The sequence below is a fragment of the Culex pipiens genome, chromosome 2, assembly GCF_016801865.2.
Source record: "Culex pipiens pallens isolate TS chromosome 2, TS_CPP_V2, whole genome shotgun sequence".
Classification (NCBI taxonomy): domain Eukaryota; kingdom Metazoa; phylum Arthropoda; class Insecta; order Diptera; family Culicidae; genus Culex; species Culex pipiens.
In genome coordinates this window covers 162,865,617-162,886,798 of record NC_068938.1, presented here as the reverse complement: position 1 = coordinate 162,886,798, position 21,182 = coordinate 162,865,617, and the positions used below count along the sequence as shown (strand labels likewise).

At 36.8% G+C, this 21,182-nt stretch overlaps 1 protein-coding gene across 3 annotated transcripts in view; it reads left to right on the top strand.

The window, feature by feature from the left end:
- The window catches only part of LOC120416738 (5-hydroxytryptamine receptor-like), a 341,954-nt gene that overhangs the window by 246,587 nt on the left and 74,185 nt on the right, over window positions 1-21,182 (top strand). For all 3 annotated transcript variants that reach the window (XM_039578572.2, XM_039578570.2, XM_039578571.2), the window contains exon 5: window positions 5,299-5,542. In XM_039578572.2, coding sequence (XP_039434506.1) covers window positions 5,299-5,542 — 244 coding nt within the window. The remainder of the gene's footprint in view (window positions 1-5,298; window positions 5,543-21,182) is intronic.

Here is a 21,182-nt window from a genome sequence, read left to right as displayed (position 1 = left end):
TTCACAAGCCTCCTCTTCGCCAGGCCTATTCAGTGGATATTCACAAGCCTCCTCTTCGCCAGGCCTATTCAGTGGATATTCACAAGCCTCCTCTTCGCCAGGCCTATTCAGTGAACATCCACAAGCCTCATCTTCGCCAGGCCTATTCAGTGGATATTCACAAGCCTCCTCTTCGCCAGGCCTATTCAGTGAACATCCACAAGCCAATCTCTCTGCCAGGCCTATTCAGTGGATATTCACAAGCCTCCTCTTCGCCAGGCCTATTCAGTGAATATTCACAAGCCTCCTCTTCGCCAGGCCTATTCAGTGAACATCCACAAGCCATCTCTCCGCCAGGCCTATTCAGTGGATATTCACAAGCCTCCTCTTCGCCAGGCCTATTCAGTGGATATTCACAAGCCTTCTCTTCGCCAGGCCTATTCAGTGAACATCCACAAGCCTCATCTTCGCCAGGCCTATTCAGTGGATATTCACAAGCCTCCTCTTCGCCAGGCCTATTCAGTGAACATCCACAAGCCAATCTCTCTGCCAGGCCTATTCAGTGGATATTCACAAGCCTCCTCTTCGCCAGGCCTATTCAGTGAATATTCACAAGCCTCCTCTTCGCCAGGCCTATTCAGTGAACATCCACAAGCCATCTCTCCGCTAGGCCTATTCAGTGGATATTCACAAGCCTCCTCTTCGCCAGGCCTATTCAGTGGATATTCACAAGCCTCCTCTTCGCCAGGCCTATTCAGTGAACATCCACAAGCCAATCTCTCTGCCAGGCGTATTCAGTGGATATTCACAAGCCTCCTCTTCGCCAGGCCTATTCAGTGAACATCCACAAGCCAATCTCTCTGCCAGGCCTATTCAGTGGATATTCACAAGCCTCCTCTTCGCCAGGCCTATTCAGTGAACATCCACAAGCCTCCTCTTCGCCAGGCCTATTCAGTGGATATTCACAAGCCTCATCTTCACCAGGCCTATTCAGTGAACATCCACAAGCCTCCTCTTCGCCAGGCCTATTCAGTGGATATTCACAAGCCATCTCTTCGTCAGGAATGGGTGACATTCACACTCCTTCTTTTTCTCCGAAAAAAAAAGAAAAAAAAAAACATCGACCGTTTTTTATACAGCCCACATTTGAATCTTCTATATTAAGTGGTATCTATAGTTACCGAGAGCTGAAATTACAAAGCAGAAAGAGCAGTCTTTAAAATTACTAAATTCGGATTTGCAGACAAAATCACGGATAATGTACAGACATTGAAAGTCTTGCATCACTTCCAAAAGTGTCAAAATAAATTTTCTTTCTCTTTCTTGCAGTTCAGCTTTTTCCAGTCTCCCACTCTTTCGTTTCCGTCTTCACATTCCTCAACCACAGCAAAACAAACCATGCAAATGTCGCAGAAATCAAACATTTCCGCCGAAAGTTCACGCTCTCAGTGCGGCTGCTTAACACACATTCAGCTTTTGAGCAGCAATCGGTCGATCCCCCTCCACAGCCGAAAAACCAACTCACTGACCTCCTTTTTAATTTCACTCACCTGTGACCCACCACGCTGGGGGTACACCGAAAACCAAAATCACTCGAGCCAAACGAGAACAAAAAACAAAATAATCGGTCTCCTGGCAGGATTCACCATTGTGGAGAAGTTAGTTTCCAAGAGGAATCCCCGCAGCGTAACGACCAACTTCCTCGATGGTTACTTGATGAAAGAGGCCGACGGCTGACTCTGACCCGCGAACAGTCAGATCCATTTGGCTGCGTCCATGCGCTGTCACTCGAACGCTGCATCTTGTACGCAATCAGATCGAGGGGGCTATTCGGGCCCACACACAAATGATGCGCTTTTATAATGAAAATTCACAGTACATACATTTCGACATGTCTAAACCGGAACTACAAAAAAATCTGTACAATAGAAATAATATCTAGTATGTAAGAAAATTGTAAGTAGTCTACATAAGCTTGACGAATAAACAATAAACAATGAGTTATGCCCGATTACCAGCGAATTGAAGTTACCGTTCAAACTTTTTTGGAGCCTTGGGAGTTGGAATATTAAAAATGGACGCCTTTTTAATTCGCAATGTTTGTAGTAATTATGCTCCAACTCACACAAAATCAAAAAAAAATGCCCCGACTCCTCTTTGATTTCCGTTGAATTTTGGAATACCTGATCACGCATCCGGGATCCAGTTTACAATATCTTGTGCCTTTATTTTTTTTTTTTTCAAGATTTCACCAAAAAAAAAACGAGGTTGACTTTATAGCTGTCGGCCACCATTGCTAGTACCAACCACTAGTGTCTTCCTTTTTTTATCTACAAGGACTTCGCCGCCCTGGGCTCCTAAGTGTATGAAAGTATGGCACGGAGCGACGGCGCCAAATACCCATATTTACACAAAGAATTTTAGAGCGCCCGCCGCGGGATTCGAACCGGCGACCTCTGGATTGTGAGTCCAGTGCGCGGTCCGATTGATCCACACGGGTGGGAGACCAAGACTCGTTTAAAAAAAAATGATCGTTAGCGTAAAGAGCTATACATTTAGTGTCAAAGAGATTGTTATGCAAAATTGAACGCCCAATTCAATATCATCAAATATAAAAAAGGAGTTTTCACACCACTGCCATTTTCTGTTGTTAAAAAAATCGAGAGACTTGTCATTTTATAGAAAAGTTATCATATTTTTCAAAAAAAAAAAAAAAAACAAAGACCTAACGCCCAGAAAATTGCAATGTTGAAACATGGAATTTTTTTTTTGTAATTTTATGGTTATTTGATTAAACTGGGGTCGCAAGACTCCAACATATTTTTTTTTGTTTATGATTCATTTGTCCGAAGCAGGAATATTCAAATCGCAAAAAAAAATATTTTTCGCTTGCGAACTTTCTTCTGCCAAAGAAGAGAGAGAAGGCAAACTCGCAAATGGAAATTGCTCCCGAACTTTTCGAAAAGAAAAAATCAATCAGTTGAAGATTTGTTGTGCTTTTCATTCTTAGCTCCACTTAAATTATTTTATTTCGTTTTGTTTACAAACATTGTTACTCTACGAAAAGTGACAAAACATTTTTGGACTTATGACGTTACATCTGCAACTTTAGTAGTGAAATCGGTGTTCCGTCGAATAATCCAGATGATGTTTTTTACGTTTTCATTTTACCGATCTTCTGTGCGAGAGAGAGGAGAGCCAGCTTCCGTTCCGATGTTTGCTCTTGATGAGCGTCAACAGATTTTCTTTTCATTAGATTTCTTCCATCGCTGGTCCGAATCCCATACAAACCTACAACTGAGTCTGAACTGTAGATTCAAAAAATTTGCAAACATTTGAAAAAGTCACATGAAAATTTGAAAGGCGTCATCCATAAAGTATGTCACGCAAAAATCGTCCAAAATTGTCCTTTTCACCAATAAGTGTTTTGAGTTCGACATCTGAAATCAGCCATGGCCACTAGCATTTTCACAACAAAACTGCATTTATATTTTATGATTGAATTAACTATCCAATCATTTCTTGACTGATTATATAACTTCAGCAAGTCGAAATAATGTAAGTTTAAGGAACTTTACTAAAATAAAGCTAAGAACTGCTCATTTTCGAGCAATTTTTTTTCCAAAAGTGGATCCCTGTTAATTTAAACTTCAAAAATGAAGAAAACTGTGTATGTAAGGAAAAGTTTCTATTAAACATACAATAAATGCTTGTTGTTATCAACCTAAACGCTTATTTTTTCAATTATGAGTATAAATATAGCTGTTTTCATGTTAAAAGTACCAAAAATTCTGAAGCCGTAAGAATTTATAATTAACCAAAACTATAGTTGATTGTATTTAACTGAAGCATCATAATTGCAGTTTTAAATGATATTTTATAATAATAAATCAATAACAATTTTTTGTAAATAGAAATGCGTGGTTTTATCAGCAACTGTAAAAAATTCTATTGATTAGTTTTGATCAATCATTTATGTAATTAATATGGAAAATTTGCATCAAAATTACTTTTTATAATTATTTTTTGTGTTAACAGTGGTCTTTGAAACGTTTTCTCTGATCTTTTTCGGAAATAAATGAGTTTAAATGTCTGTTAGGTTTTTTTGTTGTTTAAAACCAAATTTGTTAACAAAACATTTTTGTTTCTGATGAAAAGTGAGCAAATCCATCTCTTTTTCATTATATCTATCATTAGACCTACACCATGCATCAAAACATCAAATATCGGTTAAATTTGGTATAAAAATAACAGTTTGCCTATAGTGAACCCGGGTCCACAATCGGATTATGGACCCGGGTCCACTATAGGAAAAGGGGGTCCATAACAGGCAAAAAAAAACTTTTTTTTCAAATGGCAATTTTTCTGCTCAAAAACAAATAACTGATGAAACAAATAGTCAAAATTGTTCAAAAGACTTCAGATTTCATTGTTTTGTACAAAAGGTTATGAAAAAGTGCTTAAAACATTGAAAATTTGTGAAAAATGTGCTTCGGCTCTACTAGGGGGTCCACTAATGGTTAAAATACCCTATTTACTTTTCCTATCATTCTTAAACGACGAAATAGCCTACTTGTCTGTACCAAAAATAACAGAATCGAATAGCAACACTTTTCAAAATAAATGCTGAAACAATGGGTGTTTTTCGGAATTGCAAAAAATGTTGTATGGAACTCGTTGCAAAACTTGATTTTTTCAGCACTCGTTGTATTTATCCAACTCGGTGAACATCGTTGGATAAATGAACGACTCGTGCTGAAAAAATCTGCTTTTTGCAACTTGTTTTATTGACTACTATTATTAATCTCTTACTTTAAAACGATGAAAAGATCTCTACAAGATTGCAAAATTGAATTTCAAATTTAAAAAAACAATCTGATTATGAAAGCACATCTTTCATAAATAGTTTCTTAAATACAGTGACAATAAGTTAGTTAAATTTTAAGCTAAAAATCACAGATTGTTTTTGGACACTCAATGATATTTTTGTCTGAATAAATGCATCGTTGGTGTGGTGTGCTACCTTGTCACACGTCCCATCTTTAAACAGCAAACGAGTTACAAGATAGCAAAAAAAAGTGATGGTATATGGAAAAGCACTCAAATGGGTGCTGTAATGAGTTTAAGCCATTTCGACTCTTTAGTAGGTAGACGAAAAGTGCGTAATTTCAAAACAGAATTGCCAAAATTAATTTATTTAAAAATCGTACTTATTCCAGACGTGAAATTTTGCAAAAAACTTATGTATAATTTTTAAAATATTTATGTTAAAAAATATTGATAACTGATCAAAATACCATTTTTTCTCCATCTTTTCAGGAAACGTCTTCGTGATTGCGGCGATTCTGCTGGAACGGAACCTGCAAAGCGTCGCGAACCATCTGATATTATCGCTGGCGGTGGCGGACCTGCTGGTGGCCTGCCTCGTGATGCCGCTGGGGGCCGTGTACGAGGTGTCCAAGGAGTGGCGGCTCGGGGCGGACCTGTGCGACATGTGGACCTCGAGCGACGTGCTGTGCTGTACGGCGTCGATTCTGCACCTGGTGGCGATCGCACTCGATAGGTGAGCTTCAATTTTATACTTGAACGATAAAAACATCAACCAAGAGGCGTGTAATTTGTTGAGATTCTATTTTACCCTCCACGAGATACACTTAACCATTCTAACGGCCAGAAAAGGGCCAAAAGGGTTTGCCCAAAATCACAGCGGAGGATTTTCGCTGTCATATCCAGAACCACTCGGACAGATCTCCGCGAAGAAATTCAACAAGCAACCGTTTCGAGAAGCTTTTCCTTTTTTCCCCTTCCTCAACTTCTAGAGGGGTTCCATTTTACGCTTGATGGATTCTGGAAGGATGCGCCTTCTTTTCGAGGATACCGTTGCTAGAGGCTTTGACCGAAAATAAGCAGATATCGTTGGAAAGATCTTGTTTGCGCCGCTTGACTTGATATGGTTTGAGGGACTTCCAAGAGCAATTCAGGTTCATTTTAAGATTTAAAAAAATAAATGAGCATTTCAGTCGAAATAAAATTCAAAAAAATAATTTTCTTCAAGGGACCTCACAAAATCTCCAAAATTTTACTCAAAATGCCACCTTACAAAATTGGAAATGATATCTCCACAATCAATTCAATCATCACTCCACCCAAACAAGGCTCATGTCTGTTACAATAATAATTTATCGAAAAATGTTTTATTCATAAAGCATCCTTATTTCAATATGCATAACCGCTTGGTCTGAATAAAACATGACACTTTTGGCATATCATTTGGAATCGCTTGAAGGCTCGAGTGACGATGTTGATTTTAAAAGCAATTTGTCGAATTGAATCGCACTGAATAAATAACGCGAATTTCGCCTGAATCACGCACCCACTCTTATCGAAGGCACTTGGTTGACGCAATTGGTCAACTCGCGAGGCTGGATATAATTAATTTACTGGCGATGAAACTTCCTCGCCCCGCGCCACTGACTCAAGTTCGATTGGTTTCAGTCTGCGTAACAGTTAATTAAATTTGGAACAGTAATTGTGGCTGGTGAAATGCGTCACATTTCGTTAATGTTGCTTGGTGATTGGAAATGTTGCAAGCTGTAACACTGTTGTAAGAATTATTTGCAGACAAATATGAAAGGGTTGGTAGCTAAAAAATAGTAACATAGCAAACAAATTTCATATGAAGCTTCTGCTTCTGCGCAATTTTGAAAAGATCATAAGATCAGAACTAGATACTTGTACAAGAAGCTTTTGACCAAGGGTGGACCATCTTTTGACTGCATCTGCATTCCAGTGACGATGACATCTGTTACATAAATATGACTATAAAATTATTTATTAAACGATTATACTCTCGGGAAACCCCCAAGTCGCTGATGTTGTGGACACTTGTGCTGCTGCAGAACTTCATACCAAAAGACATATGAATCACCCAAATGCGATGCCACAATACGTGTGCAAGCAACATTGCAGAAATTGCAATTGCAAATATTTGCCACTCATGCACATGCATATTCATTCCCCGCAAATCTTCGCCGAGTGGCTGAACACACAGATTCTAACAGCTTTCAACAACATTCCTTGCGAAATATTGTGTAAAACTTTCCGTTTTTGCCAAATCGACTATATCAAGTTGAGCTCCAGCACAATGCCAAAAACTATTCCAAAGCATCAATCAACTTCATTAGCCACCACGCTCTCGGAAAATGCACGCTTTCCAATACCGAGAAACAGGACAAACTTTTACCGGAAGCAATTTTCAACCCCATCCCCAACCCCCGACAGCGATCCTCGCAAGAGATGACCCTCATGAAATGGAGATTAAAGAGCAACCACCCACCCATCCAGCCACACAACTATCTGATCGTAAATATTTTCAATTTTGCCCCACTTGAAGATAGTGTGCAGTTCTCTGGGGTTTAAAGAATCTGAAATTTTGAATTCAATAAATAGTATTATTTAAATATAAAGCATGGCCAAAAATAAACAATCTTTATGAAATTTTACAAACATGATTGTTATTTGAAAATGGCTAAAATGTTTTGATTAATTTGAGAATGTTTGAATAATTTAGTTCTGTCTTAATAAAGCTGAAAGTTCTTAATGTTTTGCTTAGCCAAATTCATGTTTTTTTTTATTTCTATGAAATTTTGTCCACTCAATCCCTTTTGTCAAAAGAAACAATATTTTTATGATATTCTTTTCATGCAAGGTTTCATGCAATTTTTTGGGCTTGTCATACAAAATGGCCCTTTGAATATTCGGAAACCTGTACCTTTAAAAAAAAATATTCTACAATCTACACCAGCATTTTTAGCAATTCCAAAAAACACCCTTTGAAGGGAATTGGAAGTAAAATGGCCATGTATTTAGTCAATCCACCGTTTAAAAGGTTACATACATGTAGAAAATCACAAAATTTCATAAAACAGAAAGTTTATTAAATCTGCTAAAAAGATGATTTTCAATCGCTTCTGAAAGTTTCATGAAGATATTTCATGATTAAATTGAGCAAGAGACGATTTAAGATTGAAATTTTGCCAATTAGAAAGGCAAAATTTAATGATAGGTGGTGGTAGAATAGGCCAAATTCTACCAAAAACTAAAATAAACTAAGCAAGATAAATGCAAATTAAAATACTAAAAATGAAACAAGAAAATCATAAAACAAGAGAAGTAAAGTTTTTCATAGAACAAAAGTTGTTCAAAATGACCTCCTCAACACGGAAAAAATGAAAAGTTTCAAATAAAATTGGGCATACAACAGGGAATAGGAGAAAGGATACGAATTTATTAAAAAAAAATAGTATTCAGATGGTTAACACAGTTTTCGGTTTTAAAAAGGTAGGATTTACGTTTTAAATAAAATAAATTCTTACAAAATTTAGATTTTTTTTGTTAAAATCGTTAAATTTAATCAAACAATTGTTCAAAATTGACAAAAAATGAAAAATCTGGCAAAACCAGTCAAAATCTGGCACAGATTAATCTTTATTCTGGCTAAGCCTTGAATTATCTGGCATTCCCAGATTTATCTGGCAACCTGGCAACCTGGCAACCCGGGTGATGATACAACCAAATGTCTTCAAATTTGTTTTGTTAAAAGATTAAAATGTATATTTTAATGCCCTGAAAACAGATTCAAAAAATTAATTTAAGGCGATCTACATGTATGTAACCCCTTAAAACAAATCAATGTTGAAAAGTATTTCTTTTCAAAACAAATGCTGAAAAGTTCAACTTAGAACTTTTCAGCATTTGTTTTGAAAAGTGTTTCTATTTTATTCTGTTATTTTTTTTGTAGAGTAAAGTAGACTGTTACGTCGTTCGAGAATAATAGGAAAAGTAAAAAGTATCACGACGGAATTGCAAAAAAGTCGATTCGAGGGACCTAAAAAAAGTACCTTATGAATAAGAATTTAGAATGGTGCGAAAATTGGGTACTAGAGCAATGATTTTTTGAAAAAAAGGTCAGTTTGGAAAAAACTGATGGTATGAAATATAATAAAATTTGAAATTGAAAATAAAGCTCACCGTTTTCAAACTCATTCCTAGCATGACATTTTTGAAAAAAAAAATAAATTTTTTAGACTAAAATTACTTCATTAAGGAAAGGCACCCGGAAAAAATATTTTTAAATGGGTTGAGGAATTTATTATACTTAGGTTTTGTGGATTATTTTGCTGATAAATTGATTGTTTTCCTTCACAAAATTATTTTAAATCGCAAAAAAAAACTGATTTGTTTTCGAAAAAAATTACCATCAAATGTCTTTAATTTGGTACACTTTATGAAAGAAAAAAGGTTTTAATTCATTTTCGCTTAAAAATTATCATTCTGCATTATTTTTTTAAATTTTGTTAGAAAACATTTTCCTTTATCTATTTTCTTTTCAATATATGGCGCTGGTACCAAATTAAGCACCATCCTCCTAAAACATATAAACAAATGAAAATAAAAAAACTAACTTAATCCACCTATGTGGTTGATGCCTTCCTCACTTTTTACCAACAATGGGTAATATGTCTGGTTCGGGCACATATTTCAGCTATTTTTTTAGATCCAGAAAAAGAAGTACACAGATATAACTTAAGTGGTCATAACTCGAGACAGGGTTGCCAGATCTTCAATGTTGTGGATTCGTTGGATAGATCTCTCGATTACCTAACCAACGTTGGGTCGGATGATGGATCCGGACATCGTTTACATGCATATAAATGAAATCCGGATATATGTGAAAACACATTTTTATACATAACTTTTGAACTAGTTATCGAAACTTCAAACAATTCAATAGCGATGTATGGAACCCTATACCAAGTCAATTGCAACTGGTTTTTTCAAAATCGGTTCAGCCAGTGCTGAAAAAACTCAGTGAGAATTTTGGTCACATACATATATACACAGACATTTGTTCAGTTTTCGATTCTGAGTTGATATGTATACATGAAGGTGGGTCCTCGAGCTTTTAATAAAATGTTCATTTTTAGAGCAGGATTATAGCCTAACCTCAGTGAGGAAAGCAAAACGATAATTTAACTTTTAAATTCAATTCATGTGTTCATGTAAATTCATTTTGAAGAAGGCATTCTGCATTTTCAGTTTTCTGTATGTTAAGAAAAGATTTTCGGCAATGTTTTTGATGATTAGAAAATTTTAGAAAACACATAGGCACTCAAATGTAAGAAATACAGTCATATTATTTTTTAAAGTTCCTATCAAGCAACTCAAATTCGCAATCAATAACGACTTTAAAAGTTGCACCATTCCCAAGTTTTATACATTTTCAGGTTGAAAATTTCAAAAAGATGCCAAAAAGATGCCCAGACTTTTGCAATTTAAGTATATTTTACAACAGTGGTTCTCATCCTTATTCGATTCATTCCCCTCTTAAATAGTTTTCAAGAGCCTCATTCGCCCCTTTGAATTTTCAACAAATTGACACATGTCAAAGAAGTTTTATGTTCTTTCACATCATTTACAAATAATCAAAAGATTTTTTTAACCATTTTGCCTTCCTCACTGAGGTAAGGCTATAATCCTGCTCGAAAAATGAGCTTTTGAAAAACAGCTCGTAGACCTATATTCATGTATACCTATCGACTCAGAATCGAAAACTGAACAAATGTCTGTGTGTGTGTGTGTGTGTGTGTATGTGTGTGCGTATTCCCCTTGGTGCTCAAAATTCTTGCCAAGTTTTCTCGGCACTGGCTGATCCGATTTGAGTCAAACAAGTTGCATTCGATTTGTTTTGGTGCCCCATACTGCACTATTGAATTGTTTGAAGATCCGATAAGTAGTTCAAAAGTTACGTATAAAAAAGTGTCAGAGTTGCGAATCAGGTGCTGGAATTTTGATGCCGGATCTCACTTATCTATATGAAAACTATGTCCGGATCCATCATCCGACCCATCGTTGGTTAGGTAATCAAAAGACCTTTCCAATGAGTCCAAAACATTGAAGATCTGGCAACCCTGTCTCGAGATATGACCACTTAAATGATATTTATGTAGTTTTTTGAAGCCGGATCTCACTTAAATGTATGTAAACTATGTCCGGATCCATCATTCAACCCATCGTTAGATAGGTAACCAAAATACCTTTCCAATGAGTCCAAAACATTGAAGATCTGGCAACCCTGTCTCGAGATAAGACCACTTAAGTGATATTTATGTACTTTTTTAAAGCCGGATCTCACTTAAATGTATGTAAACTATGTCCGGATCCATCATTCAACCCATCGTTAGTTAGGTAACCAAAATACCTTTCCAATGAGTCCAAAACATTGAAGATCTGGCAACCCTGTCTCGAGATATGACCACTTAAATGATATTTATGTACTTTTTTGAAGCCGGATCTCACTTAAATGTATACAAACTATGTCCGGATCCATCATCCAACTCATCGTTGGTTAGGTTATCAAAAGACCTTTCCAATGAGTCCAAAACATTGAAGATCTGGCAACCCTGTCTCGAGATAAGACCACTTAAGTGATATTTATGCACTTTTTTAAAGCCGGATCTCACTTAAATGTATGTAAACTATGTCCGGATCCATCATTCAACCCATCGTTAGTTAGGTAACCAAAATACCTTTCCAATGAGTCCAAAACATTGAAGATCTGGCAACCCTGTCTCGAGATAAGACCACTTAAATGATATTTATGTACTTTTTTGAAGCCGGATCTCACTTAAATGTATGTAAACTATGTCCGGATCCATCATCCGACCCATCGTTAGTTAGGTTATCAAAAAACCTTTCCAATGAGTCCAAAACATTGAAGATCTGGCAACCTTGTCTCAAGTTATGACAATTTAAGTGATATTTATGTACTTTTTTGAAGCCGGATCTCACTTAAATGTATACAAACTATGTCCGGATCCATAATCCAACTCATCGTTGGTTAGGTAATCAAAAGACCTTTCCAATGAGTCCAAAACATTGAAGATCTGGCAACCCTGTCTCGAGATATGACCACTTAAATGATATTTATGTAGTTTTTTGAAGCCGGATCTCACTTAAATGTATGTAAACTATGTCCGGATCCATCATTCAACCCATCGTTAGATAGGTAACCAAAATACCTTTCCAATGAGTCCAAAACATTGAAGATCTGGCAACCCTGTCTCGAGATAAGACCACTTAAGTGATATTTATGTACTTTTTTAAAGCCGGATCTCACTTAAATGTATGTAAACTATGTCCGGATCCATCATTCAACCCATCGTTAGTTAGGTAACCAAAATACCTTTCCAATGAGTCCAAAACATTGAAGATCTGGCAACCCTGTCTCGAGATATGACCACTTAAATGATATTTATGTACTTTTTTGAAGCCGGATCTCACTTAAATGTATGTAAACTATGTCCGGATCCATCATTCAACCCATCGTTAGATAGGTAACCAAAATACCTTTCCAATGAGTCCAAAACATTGAAGATCTGGCAACCCTGTCTCGAGATAAGACCACTTAAGTGATATTTATGTACTTTTTTAAAGCCGGATCTCACTTAAATGTATGTAAACTATGTCCGGATCCATCATTCAACCCATCGTTAGTTAGGTAACCAAAATACCTTTCCAATGAGTCCAAAACATTGAAGATCTGGCAACCCTGTCTCGAGATATGACCACTTAAATGATATTTATGTACTTTTTTGAAGCCGGATCTCACTTAAATGTATACAAACTATGTCCGGATCCATCATCCAACTCATCGTTGGTTAGGTAATCAAAAGACCTTTCCAATGAGTCCAAAACATTGAAGATCTGGCAACCCTGTATCGAGATAAGACCACTTAAGTGATATTTATGTACTTTTTTAAAGCCGGATCTCACTTAAATGTATGTAAACTATGTCCGGATCCATCATTCAACCCATCGTTAGTTAGGTAACCAAAATACCTTTCCAATGAGTCCAAAACATTGAAGATCTGGCAACCCTGTCTCGAGATAAGACCACTTAAATGATATTTATGTACTTTTTGAAGCCGGATCTCACTTAAATGTATGTAAACTATGTCCGGATCCATCATCCGACCCATCGTTAGTTAGGTTATCAAAAAACCTTTCCAATGAGTCCAAAACATTGAAGATCTGGCAACCTTGTCTCAAGTTATGACAATTTAAGTGATATTTATGTACTTTTTTGAAGCCGGATCTCACTTAAATGTATACAAACTATGTCCGGATCCATAATCCAACTCATCGTTGGTTAGGTAATCAAAAGACCTTTCCAATGAGTCCAAAACATTGAAGATCTGGCAACCCTGTCTCGAGATATGACCACTTAAATGATATTTATGTAGTTTTTTGAAGCCGGATCTCACTTAAATGTATGTAAACTATGTCCGGATCCATCATTCAACCCATCGTTAGATAGGTAACCAAAATACCTTTCCAATGAGTCCAAAACATTGAAGATCTGGCAACCCTGTCTCGAGATAAGACCACTTAAGTGATATTTATGTACTTTTTTAAAGCCGGATCTCACTTAAATGTATGTAAACTATGTCCGGATCCATCATTCAACCCATCGTTAGTTAGGTAACCAAAATACCTTTCCAATGAGTCCAAAACATTGAAGATCTGGCAACCCTGTCTCGAGATATGACCACTTAAATGATATTTATGTACTTTTTTGAAGCCGGATCTCACTTAAATGTATGTAAACTATGTCCGGATCCATCATTCAACCCATCGTTAGATAGGTAACCAAAATACCTTTCCAATGAGTCCAAAACATTGAAGATCTGGCAACCCTGTCTCGAGATAAGACCACTTAAGTGATATTTATGTACTTTTTTAAAGCCGGATCTCACTTAAATGTATGTAAACTATGTCCGGATCCATCATTCAACCCATCGTTAGTTAGGTAACCAAAATACCTTTCCAATGAGTCCAAAACATTGAAGATCTGGCAACCCTGTCTCGAGATATGACCACTTAAATGATATTTATGTACTTTTTTGAAGCCGGATCTCACTTAAATGTATACAAACTATGTCCGGATCCATCATCCAACTCATCGTTGGTTAGGTTATCAAAAGACCTTTCCAATGAGTCCAAAACATTGAAGATCTGGCAACCCTGTCTCGAGATAAGACCACTTAAGTGATATTTATGCACTTTTTTAAAGCCGGATCTCACTTAAATGTATGTAAACTATGTCCGGATCCATCATTCAACCCATCGTTAGTTAGGTAACCAAAATACCTTTCCAATGAGTCCAAAACATTGAAGATCTGGCAACCCTGTCTCGAGATAAGACCACTTAAATGATATTTATGTACTTTTTTGAAGCCGGATCTCACTTAAATGTATGTAAACTATGTCCGGATCCATCATCCGACCCATCGTTAGTTAGGTTATCAAAAAACCTTTCCAATGAGTCCAAAACATTGAAGATCTGGCAACCTTATCTCAAGTTATGACAATTTAAGTGATATTTATGTACTTTTTTGAAGCCGGATCTCACTTAAATGTATACAAACTATGTCCGGATCCATAATCCAACTCATCGTTGGTTAGGTAATCAAAAGACCTTTCCAATGAGTCCAAAACATTGAAGATCTGGCAACCCTGTCTCGAGATATGACCACTTAAATGATATTTATGTAGTTTTTTGAAGCCGGATCTCACTTAAATGTATGTAAACTATGTCCGGATCCATCATTCAACCCATCGTTAGATAGGTAACCAAAATACCTTTCCAATGAGTCCAAAACATTGAAGATCTGGCAACCCTGTCTCGAGATAAGACCACTTAAGTGATATTTATGTACTTTTTTAAAGCCGGATCTCACTTAAATGTATGTAAACTATGTCCGGATCCATCATTCAACCCATCGTTAGTTAGGTAACCAAAATACCTTTCCAATGAGTCCAAAACATTGAAGATCTGGCAACCCTGTCTCGAGATATGACCACTTAAATGATATTTATGTACTTTTTTGAAGCCGGATCTCACTTAAATGTATGTAAACTATGTCCGGATCCATCATTCAACCCATCGTTAGATAGGTAACCAAAATACCTTTCCAATGAGTCCAAAACATTGAAGATCTGGCAACCCTGTCTCGAGATAAGACCACTTAAGTGATATTTATGTACTTTTTTAAAGCCGGATCTCACTTAAATGTATGTAAACTATGTCCGGATCCATCATTCAACCCATCGTTAGTTAGGTAACCAAAATACCTTTCCAATGAGTCCAAAACATTGAAGATCTGGCAACCCTGTCTCGAGATATGACCACTTAAATGATATTTATGTACTTTTTTGAAGCCGGATCTCACTTAAATGTATACAAACTATGTCCGGATCCATCATCCAACTCATCGTTGGTTAGGTTATCAAAAGACCTTTCCAATGAGTCCAAAACATTGAAGATCTGGCAACCCTGTCTCGAGATAAGACCACTTAAGTGATATTTATGCACTTTTTTAAAGCCGGATCTCACTTAAATGTATGTAAACTATGTCCGGATCCATCATTCAACCCATCGTTAGTTAGGTAACCAAAATACCTTTCCAATGAGTCCAAAACATTGAAGATCTGGCAACCCTGTCTCGAGATAAGACCACTTAAATGATATTTATGTACTTTTTTGAAGCCGGATCTCACTTAAATGTATGTAAACTATGTCCGGATCCATCATCCGACCCATCGTTAGTTAGGTTATCAAAAAACCTTTCCAATGAGTCCAAAACATTGAAGATCTGGCAACCTTGTCTCAAGTTATGACAATTTAAGTGATATTGATGTACTTTTTTGAAGCCGGATCTCACTTAAATGTATACAAACTATGTCCGGATCCATAATCCAACTCATCGTTGGTTAGGTAATCAAAAGACCTTTCCAATGAGTCCAAAACATTGAAGATCTGGCAACCCTGTCTCGAGATATGACCACTTAAATGATATTTATGTAGTTTTTTGAAGCCGGATCTCACTTAAATGTATGAAAACTATGTCCGGATCCATCATCCGACCCATCGTTGGTTAGGTAATCAAAATACCTTTCCAATGAGTCCAAAACATTGAAGATCTGGCAACCCTGTCTCGAGATAAGACCACTTAAGTGATATTTATGTACTTTTTTAAAGCCGGATCTCACTTAAATGTATGTAAACTATGTCCGGATCCATCATTCAACCCATCGTTAGTTAGGTAACCAAAATACCTTTCCAATGAGTCCAAAACATTGAAGATCTGGCAACCCTGTCTCGAGATAAGACCACTTAAATGATATTTATGTACTTTTTTGAAGCCGGATCTCACTTAAATGTATGTAAACTATGTCCGGATCCATCATCCGACCCATCGTTAGTTAGGTTATCAAAAAACCTTTCCAATGAGTCCAAAACATTGAAGATCTGGCAACCTTGTCTCAAGTTATGACAATTTAAGTGATATTTATGTACTTTTTTGAAGCCGGATCTCACTTAAATGTATACAAACTATGTCCGGATCCATAATCCAACTCATCGTTGGTTAGGTAATCAAAAGACCTTTCCAATGAGTCCAAAACATTGAAGATCTGGCAACCCTGTCTCGAGATATGACCACTTAAATGATATTTATGTAGTTTTTTGAAGCCGGATCTCACTTAAATGTATGTAAACTATGTCCGGATCCATCATTCAACCCATCGTTAGATAGGTAACCAAAATACCTTTCCAATGAGTCCAAAACATTGAAGATCTGGCAACCCTGTCTCGAGATAAGACCACTTAAGTGATATTTATGTACTTTTTTAAAGCCGGATCTCACTTAAATGTATGTAAACTATGTCCGGATCCATCATTCAACCCATCGTTAGTTAGGTAACCAAAATACCTTTCCAATGAGTCCAAAACATTGAAGATCTGGCAACCCTGTCTCGAGATATGACCACTTAAATGATATTTATGTACTTTTTTGAAGCCGGATCTCACTTAAATGTATGTAAACTATGTCCGGATCCATCATTCAACCCATCGTTAGATAGGTAACCAAAATACCTTTCCAATGAGTCCAAAACATTGAAGATCTGGCAACCCTGTCTCGAGATAAGACCACTTAAGTGATATTTATGTACTTTTTTAAAGCCGGATCTCACTTAAATGTATGTAAACTATGTCCGGATCCATCATTCAACCCATCGTTAGTTAGGTAACCAAAATACCTTTCCAATGAGTCCAAAACAATGAAGATCTGGCAACCCTGTCTCGAGATATGACCACTTAAATGATATTTATGTACTTTTTTGAAGCCGGATCTCACTTAAATGTATACAAACTATGTACGGATCCATCATCCAACTCATCGTTGGTTAGGTTATCAAAAGACCTTTCCAATGAGTCCAAAACATTGAAGATCTGGCAACCCTGTCTCGAGATAAGACCACTTAAGTGATATTTATGCACTTTTTTAAAGCCGGATCTCACTTAAATGTATGTAAACTATGTCCGGATCCATCATTCAACCCATCGTTAGTTAGGTAACCAAAATACCTTTCCAATGAGTCCAAAACATTGAAGATCTGGCAACCCTGTCTCGAGATAAGACCACTTAAATGATATTTATGTACTTTTTTGAAGCCGGATCTCACTTAAATGTATGTAAACTATGTCCGGATCCATCATCCGACCCATCGTTAGTTAGGTTATCAAAAAACCTTTCCAATGAGTCCAAAACATTGAAGATCTGGCAACCTTATCTCAAGTTATGACAATTTAAGTGATATTTATGTACTTTTTTGAAGCCGGATCTCACTTAAATGTATACAAACTATGTCCGGATCCATAATCCAACTCATCGTTGGTTAGGTAATCAAAAGACCTTTCCAATGAGTCCAAAACATTGAAGATCTGGCAACCCTGTCTCGAGATATGACCACTTAAATGATATTTATGTAGTTTTTTGAAGCCGGATCTCACTTAAATGTATGTAAACTATGTCCGGATCCATCATTCAACCCATCATTAGTTAGGTAACCAAAATACCTTTCCAATGAGTCCAAAACATTGAAGATCTGGCAACCCTGTCTCGAGATAAGACCACTTAAGTGATATTTATGTACTTTTTTAAAGCCGGATCTCACTTAAATGTATGTAAACTATGTCCGGATCCATCATTCAACCCATCGTTAGTTAGGTAACCAAAAGATCTTTCCAATGAGTCCAAAACATTGAAGATCTGGCAACCCTGTCTCGAGATATGACCACTTAAGTGATATTTATGTACTTTTTTGAAGCCGGATCTCACTTAAATGTATGTAAACTGTGTCCGGATCCATCATCCGACCCATCGTTAGTTAGGTTATCAAAAGACCTTTCCAATGAGTCCAAAACATTGAAGATCTGGCAACCCTGTCTCGAGATAAGACCACTTAAGTGATATTGATGTACTTTTTTAAAGCCGGATCTCACTTAAATGTATGTAAACTATGTCCGGATCCATCATCCGACCCATCGTTGGTTAGGTAATCAAAAGACCTTTCCAATGAGTCCAAAACATTGAAGATCTGGCAACCCTGTCTCGAGATATGACCACTTAAGTGATATTTATGTACTTTTTTGAAGCCGGATCTCACTTAAATGTATGTAAACTATGTCCGGATCCATCATTCAACCCATCGTTAGTTAGGTAACCAAAATACCTTTCCAATGAGTCCAAAACATTGAAGATCTGGCAACCCTGTCTCGAGATAAGACCACTTAAGTGATATTTATGTACTTTTTTAAAGCCGGATCTCACTTAAATGTATGTAAACTATGTCCGGATCCATCATTCAACCCATCGTTAGTTAGGTAACCAAAATACCTTTCCAATGAGTCCAAAACATTGAAGATCTGGCAACCCTGTCTCGAGATATGACCACTTAAATGATATTTATGTACTTTTTTGAAGCCGGATCTTACTTAAATGTATACAAACTATGTCCGGATCCATCATCCAACTCATCGTTGGTTAGGTAATCAAAAGACCTTTCCAATGAGTCCAAAACATTGAAGATCTGGCAACCCTGTATCGAGATAAGACCACTTAAGTGATATTTATGTACTTTTTTAAAGCCGGATCTCACTTAAATGTATGTAAACTATGTCCGGATCCATCATTCAACCCATCGTTAGTTAGGTAACCAAAATACCTTTCCAATGAGTCCAAAACATTGAAGATCTGGCAACCCTGTCTCGAGATATGACCACTTAAATGATATTTATGTACTTTTTTGAAGCCGGATCTCACTTAAATGTATGTAAACTATGTCCGGATCCATCATCCGACCCATCGTTAGTTAGGTTATCAAAAAACCTTTCCAATGAGTCCAAAACATTGCAGATCTGGCAACCTTGTCTCAAGTTATGACAATTTAAGTGATATTTATGTACTTTTTTGAAGCCGGATCTCACTTAAATGTATACAAACTATGTCCGGATCCATCATCCAACTCATCGTTGGTTAGGTAATCAAAAGGCCTTTCCAATGAGTCCAAAACATTGAAGATCTGGCAACCCTGTCTCGAGATATGACCACTTAAATGATATTTATGTAGTTTTTTGAAGCCGGATCTCACTTAAATGTATGTAAACTATGTCCGGATCCATCATTCAACCCATCGTTAGTTAGGTAACCAAAATACCTTTCCAATGAGTCCAAAACATTGAAGATCTGGCAACCCTGTCTCGAGATAAGACCACTTAAGTGATATTTATGTACTTTTTAAAGCCTAATCTCACTTAAATGTATGTAAACTATGTCCGGATCCATCATTCAACCCATCGTTAGTTAGGTAACCAAAATACCTTTCCAATGAGTCCAAAACATTGAAGATCTGGCAACCCTGTCTCGAGATATGACCACTTAAATGATATTTATGTACTTTTTTGAAGCCGGATCTCACTTAAATGTATACAAACTATGTCCGGATCCATCATCCAACTCATCGTTGGTTAGGTAATCAAAAGACCTTTCCAATGAGTCCAAAACATTGAAGATCTGGCAACCCTGTCTCGAGATAAGACCACTTAAGTGATATTTATGCACTTTTTTAAAGCCGGATCTCACTTAAATGTATGTAAACTATGTCCGGATCCATCATTCAACCCATCGTTAGTTAGGTAACCAAAATACCTTTCCAATGAGTCCAAAACATTGAAGATCTGGCAACCCTGTCTCGAGATATGACCACTTAAATGATATTTATGTACTTTTTTGAAGCCGGATCTCACTTAAATGTATGTAAACTATGTCCGGATCCATCATCCGACCCATCGTTAGTTAGGTTATCAAAAAACCTTTCCAATGAGTCCAAAACATTGAAGATCTGGCAACCTTGTCTCAAGTTATGACAATTTAAGTGATATTTATGTACTTTTTTGAAGCCGGATCTCACTTAAATGTATACAAACTATGTCCGGATCCATCATCCAACTCATCGTTGGTTAGGTAATCAAAAGACCTTTCCAATGAGTCCAAAACATTGAAGATCTGGCAACCCTGTCTCGAGATATGACCACTTAAATGATATTTATGTAGTTTTTTGAAGCCGGATCTCACTTAAATGTATGTAAACTATGTCCGGATCCATCATTCAACCCATCGTTAGTTAGGTAACCAAAATACCTTTCCAATGAGTCCAAAACATTGAAGATCTGGCAACCCTGTCTCGAGATATGACCACTTAAATGATATTTATGTACTTTTTTGAAGCCGGATCTTACTTAAATGTATACAAACTATGTCCGGATCCATCATCCAACTCATCGTTGGTTAGGTAATCAAAAGACCTTTCCAATGAGTCCAAAACATTGAAGATCTGGCAACCCTGTCTCGAGATAAGACCACTTAAGTGATATTTATGTACTTTTTTAAAGCCGGATCTCACTTAAATGTATGTAAACTATGTCCGGATCCATCATTCAACCCATCGTTAGTTAGGTAACCAAAATACCTTTCCAATGAGTCCAAAACATTGAAGATCTGGCAACCCTGTCTCGAGATATGACCACTTAAATGATATTTATGTACTTTTTTGAAGCCGGATCTCACTTAAATGTATGTAAACTATGTCCGGATCCATCATCCGACCCATCGTTAGTTAGGTTATCAAAAAACCTTTCCAATGAGTCCAAAACATTGAAGATCTGGCAACCTTGTCTCAAGTTATGACAATTTAAGTGATATTTATGTACTTTTTTGAAGCCGGATCTCACTTAAATG